Raw genomic sequence first — 7812 nt, 5'->3', positions numbered from 1 at the left:
TGTCAGCACCACGCTCAGCCTGTGAACAAATCGGCCATCCCTGTATAGGATCGGAACCCATGGCCTTGGTGTTATCAGCCACAGGCTGGCCCACACAAGATAAGTTTTATACTGATAAGAGTTTTAAACTCATTCTACCAATTTTACAAATGAAAAAAGTGAGGCCAGCACTCCACCACCACCACCACCAAAAGAAAAACAAAGAAAGTGAGGCAAAAATGGTAAACATTTAGGAGAAAAGGTAGCGTCTTCTTTTCATTAGAAGCAGATAAGCACATAAAGTGTTTTATTGGTAACGCTTTCATTACAAACTCATAGTGTTAAATCTTTATAAAACTTTCCCTCAAAGTATAAAGGACAATTTTTTAATGATAAATGGGATAGTTATTTATCAAAAAAGTTAGAGAAGCCGCCTTGGCTCAGTTATACTGTCTTTGCAATAAGAGGTTGTGATTGCCAAGAGGGAGAAATCTCAACTCTTGGGTCCTCTTCTGTGCTGTCAGCTGTCATAGCAGGGGCTTCATGAAATTAACACTTACAGAACACAATCCATTGCCTATGAAGTCTAGAGTACAAAAGGATATTACCAAGGAACGTTACTACCTAATTATTTTCCCATCGTTATTATTTCAGCCACAGACTTTTGAAAAGTGATTTTCCACCTCTGTTTATTATTTTGCTTTTGCTGAGTACTTCAATCAACTAGGGTAACCCCTTAAATAGTGTTTATTCTCATTCAATTGAAGGAACGAGATCTAAACAATTCAAGCAAATTTGGGGGTTTCTAGAAAGACTCAAAACGTTGAAATCCAGCCCCTTTCGGTAGAAACCACAGATGAGTGAAGGAATGACACCTCCTCCGGCCGCCGGCCTCACACGCACCCCGCCCCGTGAGCAGCGCCCTTGCAGAGGCAGGGTGGAGACGCCCCCCTAGAGCTGAACGCTTTCCCTCGGCCGCCAATGGCTGGGCCCCGGGCTCCGGCCACCGCCGCGCCAGCCACCGAGGCTGCCGGTCTCGCGCTCCGGGGTCAGGCCGAGGACGCGGGTGGGCGGGGGGCCGAGGCCGCGTGGCGGAAGAGCCGGCCTGGGAGCGGGGCGTGCCCACGTGACCGCCCCGCCCGCCCTGCCCCGCCGCCTCCCTCGGGCCGGCGCTCCCGGCGTGCCCCGCACTCGCCGCTGCCCGCCTGCCGCCCCTCCTTCTTCTCCTCCCAGTGCCACAGAGCCGGAGCCCGAGCCGCCGCCGCAGCCACAGCCGCGGGCACTATGGTAAGGCGGGCGCGCCGGCCCGGAGGCCGGGGCGCGGCTAGCAGAGACCCCCCCCCCCCACGGCCCCGCGCGGCCCGAGGAGTGGGAGCGCCATTTTAACCTGATTTGGGCCTCCGAGGCGGGCGCTCCTGCGCTGCGGCCCCGCTACTCTCCAGCTGACCGGCCTGCTCTCCCACCGTTGGGCCCGGCCTCGCCGCTGTCCGGATTCCTGGGGGCGGGGAGGGCTTCAGCGCCGGCGCGGGTAGGGGGTCGGAACCGGGAGCGCAGGAGGGTCTGCGGAGGGCGGGTCCGCGGAGGACAGCCCCGCGCGTGCCAGGTTTGCCCTTCGCTGCCTATTTTTCCTCAACGCGCGGGCTCTGAAATTGGTACGTGCTCGGAAGGCTTTGGGTCAGGGTCTGGTGGCGCGTAGTACTATCCTTACGGGGAGACTGAGGGGGTGCGAAAACTCTTTAAAACGCTTTCTCGCGGTAGAAACCCTTTACACTCTACCGATTAGTGTTGAAGTGTCTGCATTTGAGCTGCGCGGCGATTATGTTGTGGCCGTGGGCGGTTTGGAGTTTACACTTGATTCTCTTTCCTTATGAGGAAAAGGCAGTGGCTAGGATGACTTTAAAGAAAAAAATAGTAGAAGCATTAACTGAAATCCAAAAGTGGTTTTTTTAAGGCCTGCAGAGTTGACACAATACAGAAGGTATTTTTGCTGCTGCTCCTGAACCTCTGACATCACCCAGTGAAATAGGAAACATTTCAGGGATGGGACAACTTGTATTTGTCCCTTTCGCTCTACCTTCCATTTGCTTCACTGTTTAAACCTCTTTAAGAAAGGTGAATGGCAGGATGAGTTAGAATCCTTAGGTGTGTCATATACTGGTACTTAAAATGTGGCAAATCTGATTGGACTACTTGCACGGTATTCTGCAGTTTTTGATGTCCAGACTAAAGTGAATTCTCCTTAGGCAAACAGTAATTTTGGTTAAAACCAATATTCTTGTTTTTAATTACTGTTCTTTGTTTATTTTCAGGCTTCTGGAGTTACAGTGAATGATGAAGTCATCAAAGTTTTTAATGATATGAAAGTAAGGAAATCTTCTACACAAGAGGAGATCAAAAAAAGAAAGAAAGCAGTTCTTTTCTGTTTAAGCGATGACAAAAGACAAATAATTGTAGAGGAAGCAAAGCAGATCTTGGTGGGTGACATTGGTGATACTGTAGAGGACCCCTACACATCTTTTGTGAAGTTGCTACCTCTGAATGATTGCCGATATGCTTTGTACGATGCCACATACGAAACAAAAGAGTCTAAGAAAGAAGACCTAGTATTTATATTCTGGTGTGTAAAAACAAAAGAAAAAAATACTTTTAAAATGCAAGGATTCTTATTATCATAGTCATTTTTGCCTTTGTTTTTCTTATAACTGGGATTCAACGATTGTTTGTTTTTCTGTAGGGCTCCTGAAAGTGCACCTTTAAAAAGCAAGATGATTTATGCTAGTTCTAAAGATGCCATTAAAAAGAAGTTTACAGGTATAAACATTGAATATTTCATGCAGAGAGATTATTCTTTCTTAATTATAAGAAGATAAATGGATAACATTTTGGGTTTTTTTGTTTGTTTGTTTGTTTTTAGGTATTAAACATGAGTGGCAAGTAAATGGCTTGGATGACATTAAGGACCGTTCGACACTTGGAGAGAAATTGGGAGGCAATGTAGTAGTTTCACTTGAAGGAAAACCATTATAAAATGACAGTCAAGTGCCATCTGGATCTTAAGGAGCTTCCATTACTCCATTGGAATAGTATTAGGTTTTGTTGTTGTTGTTTTTTTCCCTTTCCACTGGGCCCTTCCAACACAGTGAATGAAAGATATCATTCATTTCAGCAGCCTATCAGTGATTGCCATTAGACTGTTGAATACTGTTGTTTTTATGTAGAACCCAAGGAATGCCTTCCCATCATATTTTAGCCAAAACAACTGGTTATATGCCTCCCTTGCAGCAAGCACTACAATGAATGCGATTGTCAATGTGAATAGCTTAGAATACTGCAAAGGGTAATCTAATTGAATGCCTTGAAAGTATTATCCACTGGTCAGATGGTCAACTTTTTTCAGTATTATTTATAGTTGCACTTGATTACAGTTCTGTGAGGCTCGAGCATTTCTACACCTCACCTGCCTTGGCAAGCCTATTTTTGTGACATGGCAGCACGGATATAACACTATGCATTAAAAGCACTTTTTGTAATGAGTTTAATCCCCCCAAAAGAATGCCAATTGTTTTGTTAACTGTGTCATCAATTTATCCTAGTACCTCAGTGTTCATTCCTGTTACCTGCATATCTTCTTAAAAGAAATAGCTATTATTGATGCCTTTTTGTATCCCATTGAGTGTACACTACTGAGTAAATGTAGGAGTTTTATGTTTACCATGTCAGTCTTGCAACACTAAAGATATTTTGAATATCAGTCATGATGGCAATTTCTGTATAAAAGAGCCTTAAATGGAGCATTGTTTTGAGATCAAACTCCCCACCCTCACGAAAATGGCCACGTTGCAATAAAAATTGTGGCATGTTATAGAATGTTGCCTTGTTTTCCTTGGAAATTTTGCAAAATGTTATGTTAAACAACTTCTGGGGTAAACAGCTACTATAAATCTCGGCACTGGTCATTTGAGAATTTTTTTTTTTGTATAGTGTTCATGAGTGATATTTTTCAGATTTGTTGGATTTATTTGGTTTAAAAAATATTCTATCCTAAAGCCAACTAATATAAAATACCATTGTTAAAGAGTGGTACTTTTATAAACATTATTTATTTCCTTATGTGTTAATATGGAGATCAGAAGTTATTTTTTTGCACTTTGACATAAATATTCTTTAGTATCTGATTTAGTCTCTGGATAAATTAGGATAGTTATTTTTTTATTCACATTTACATTTTAAGTAGTTGAGAAGTAGAAGCAGAAATCTCTTACTGCTTATTTAGTCATAATGAAAATAATTTGTAAAATGTCCTTCAAAAGTTTAATAATACTTCTGATGTTTAGGAACGTTCATTTCAGCTACTATTCCTTAATATATTTTGCAGATTGAATTGGAAAAAAGAATTGATATAGCATTCTCAAACATTTGTAGTGGGATTTGGCTGTGGTCCAGCCTGCTCTCCTTATAGAGAATTTGATCTGCTCAGTGTGAGCGGTTTGCTGTTAGCCAGAGCTATTTATGGCAAACACATGCTTTTGTATCTTGTCATAGTTATCCACAAATGGCAAAACTGGACTTGATTCTACTGGTATGCAAAACAGGCATGCTAGCGAGCAGTCATTCGTGGCTCAGAACTTAACCCCATAGCTCTGAAGAATACTTTTATCAAAAAACAGGAAATGAAAATATCTCTTAAAAAATTTTTTTTATATGTGGAAATGATTTGAGCATAATTAGACTTTTTCCAATTTTTGAAAGATTTTTCAGATGAGAACATTAAAAATAGGGGTTAAATGTCTAGGCTTCCATTTAAAATTATATGGATGGTTTAGGATCTTTTTGCTCTGAGCAATTTTATTTCAGCTGTCCCTGTGAGGTATCCTGGACATTTCAGTGGCTTTTTGGTAAGGCCCAACTCTAATAAGCAAACCTTGAGATACTGATACATACTAAACCATATGTGTAACTGATACTTGTACCACGGAAATTTTCATTGAGTTTTTTCCTCATTCTAAAAAATAAGGGACTATAAATCTGTTTTTATAGCTGATTCCTCAACTTCGTTATATGCCTCTTTATATAATAATTTCAGAGATTAAATATTGCTTTACACTGTGATACTTTGGTTTATTAGATTGACAGAGCTGATATTAATATAGTTAAGTTCATCTTTGAAATACATCTTTGTGCATAGAGCCAAAAATAGTAAAATTAATTATTGTTCACATGTTGTTTGAAACTTATTTGGCATTTGGAATGATCGTTTTATTTCACAATCATTTATAATGAAACAATGTTCCAGTTAGCTTTAAAAGGTATACGGTGCTAATTAGTAAAATACTGAGGGCAATATTTTACTGCTAGCTTGCAAAATTATGAGTTTAAAAAATAAAATGTATGAAAATATTAAAAGCTGTTGAGATGTGTTTACTTATACTTCGGAACATTTAAAACTCAGATCAGAGAGGTACCATTATCTTTAGTCTGTCCTTCAGGATTTTAGTTGATATACTTTTTAATTTAGAGATACCAATTTTCTTTGAAAACTTAGTGTTGTAGTAATTAATTTTAGCATTTTTAGACAAATGGGAACAGCTGGCATTTATCCCAAAGTAGCTATCAGCTGTTGTTTTCCATCATTATCTAAATAGTGTGGCCAGCATGTGTATGTAATGTGCCTTTTCAGTAGATTGGAAGAAAAGCCTCTTACTAGATTTGAGTTTCTCTGACATAAATCCTTTATAGCAGCTAATGTATGAAATCTAGCAAATGAGCTTTGGGAGAATTTTTTTTTAAAGTGTTCTCTTTTTAAGGAGTAATCTCAGCAGTGATAAATCACTGAGGGATTTGGAACACTTTTCATTAGATTTGCCACTCAGAAGAAGCAATCTTGTTCTGCTCTTCATAGGTCCTATTTTTGCTTTCAAATATAATAGTAGTTAGCGATGCAGAACAAAATGAATATTCATTTTTCTATGAATGTTAAAGCTACTAGTGATATGTAGGTAGGCTCTAATGAATATTGCTTTTAAGACAGCATGAGTTTATGGATGTGTTATGTCTCATCTCAGCCAATAAAGAAGTCTGTGGCTTTTCCTTTGCTCTGGAACGTACAAATAATTGCTTTCTTTCCATGTAGAATTGGGAATCATCCCTCCACCTCAGTTTTCTCTCCTAATGCAGTTGGGCAAATTAATAATCTCTCTGATCTTCAGTTTCTTAATCCATAATGGGGAATAATGTCTACCTTATCTAGTTCCTGAGCATCAAATATGGATATGCTTTTTGAAAACAGGATGCTATGTAATTGCAATAATTTGTTTAAATTATTCATTCTTAATGTGTAGTTAAGAACCATGTTAAAAACAGGATTTTTTATACTAGCCAGCCACCAAAAAAAAATTTGTTGTAAATCATTGAACCTCTATTTTTGTAACTATTCCACTTAATGTTGTAGTTTAAGGACTAGCTGATATGTAGCAGCTGTTTTTCAGAAGGAAGTAAATATGTGAGTTGGAATACTTGGCATAAATTTATGATCCAGGTTGTTGAAAATCTATGACTTTATTATTAATACCCTAAATTTATATAGTCCTTGATAGTTGTCAAGCCACTTTAAATCTATCGGATCTTCTTAGGTCCTCTTACCAGCTACCATATGAGTATTTCTCCTCTACATATGAGGAAACTAAATTTGGGGAGGTTAAAGGACATCTCAAACTATTGAGTAGAAAAGCCAATCCCAGCCCAGTATACGTACTTTTCACTCTACGTTTACATTGTAATATGTAGAGAGTTACTATATTTTTTAATAGATGGAATAATCTGATATTTTGAGCAGGAGATAATTACTAATTAGTATATTTTAAAAGTAACACCTTTCAGGAATATTTGAAAAACAGTCTTGGAGCTTTGTTTCCTAAGAAAGCTCATGCTTATGTTCATAAAAAGCCGAAATATTTTTATATTTCAAAGATTTTCTTAGATGTTTCAGTATTATAAATTTATGGGTTTGTGGAAAACATAAGGATTGAATAAACACATTTTCCATAAAGCTGGTATCTCTTAATCCTTTTCCGGAAACTTGGATATCTCCCTCCTCATGTTCTCTTGCCCATCTTTCTAAGGAGAGATAATAGTACTGTATATTACAGTGGTTAAGTACTACGACTTTGGCATCAGACTGTCTGGGTTGCTTACATACAGGCCTTTAACACTTTTTTTTTTTTTTTTTTTTGGCAGCTGGCTGCTAAGGTATCTGAACCCATGACCTTACAAGGCCACGCTCTAACCAATTGAGCTAACCAGCCAGCCCACATTAATTGAATGATTTTAGGCAAATCACTTAAACCTCTCAGAGCCTTATAGCCTTACTTATTCCATCTGTAAAATGGGGATAATAATTGTACCTCATTTCATAGGATTGTGAGAATAAATGAAAGCACTTGTAATAGTTCTTGGCACATAGTGAGTGCCCAGTAGGATGATCCTAAAATTTACAATCCAAGCCAGGAAACACTGAGAGTGAAAGAGCTATTACTAATTACACCAGGACAACAGGCTTAAGATAGGACAATCCCAAGCAAACCAGGAGGTGTTGTCATCCTGTCAAGAAGTATAGGCTGGATATTAAAATATAATACTTAAGTGGCATGAACTATTGAAGACTCAAGGTCATTGTTTGCTAATTTCAGTTATATAATGTACTAGCATGCTGACTTGAGGGTCTCATGAAGTATGATAGTTATTAAGTAACGTCAGCAATATCAAATTTGGCTTTTTATGCCTTTCTTTTTTATAGCTTTCCTTTTGACTTATACTTGTAAACTGTCAGATATTACA

General features: G+C 38.8%; 1 protein-coding gene across 4 annotated transcripts; it reads left to right on the top strand.

Moving 5' to 3' along the window:
- Nucleotides 1-1158: 1158 nt before the first annotated feature.
- Nucleotides 1159-3846, top strand: CFL2 (cofilin 2). 4 transcript variants are annotated; one of them, XM_063091664.1, is made up of 4 exons: nucleotides 1159-1266; nucleotides 2289-2596; nucleotides 2714-2790; nucleotides 2894-3846. In XM_063091664.1, the coding sequence occupies exons 1-4, from the start codon at nucleotides 1264-1266 to the stop codon at nucleotides 3004-3006; spliced, it is 501 nt and encodes a 166-aa protein (XP_062947734.1). In that variant the 5' UTR covers nucleotides 1159-1263; the 3' UTR covers nucleotides 3007-3846. The 4 variants fall into 4 exon arrangements, with proteins under 4 accessions (XP_062947734.1, XP_062947735.1, XP_062947737.1 ...); XM_063091665.1 differs by lacking the exon at nucleotides 1159-1266 and adding an exon at nucleotides 1524-1631; XM_063091667.1 differs by lacking the exon at nucleotides 1159-1266 and adding an exon at nucleotides 2054-2121.
- The last annotated feature ends 3966 nt before the right edge of the window (nucleotides 3847-7812 follow it).

Source organism: Cynocephalus volans, chromosome 3 (assembly GCF_027409185.1).
Source record: "Cynocephalus volans isolate mCynVol1 chromosome 3, mCynVol1.pri, whole genome shotgun sequence".
NCBI classification, from domain to species: Eukaryota; Metazoa; Chordata; class Mammalia; order Dermoptera; family Cynocephalidae; genus Cynocephalus; species Cynocephalus volans.
This window is presented reverse-complemented; position numbering and strand designations above follow the sequence as displayed.

Bases quoted from the DNA above. Each gene is read 5' to 3' on its own strand.
- CFL2 (XM_063091664.1), top strand. The intron at 2,597-2,713 runs GTGTGTAAAAAC...GTTTTTCTGTAG, and splicing joins GACCTAGTATTTATATTCTG to GGCTCCTGAAAGTGCACCTT. The intron at 2,791-2,893 runs GTATAAACATTG...GTTTGTTTTTAG, and splicing joins CATTAAAAAGAAGTTTACAG to GTATTAAACATGAGTGGCAA.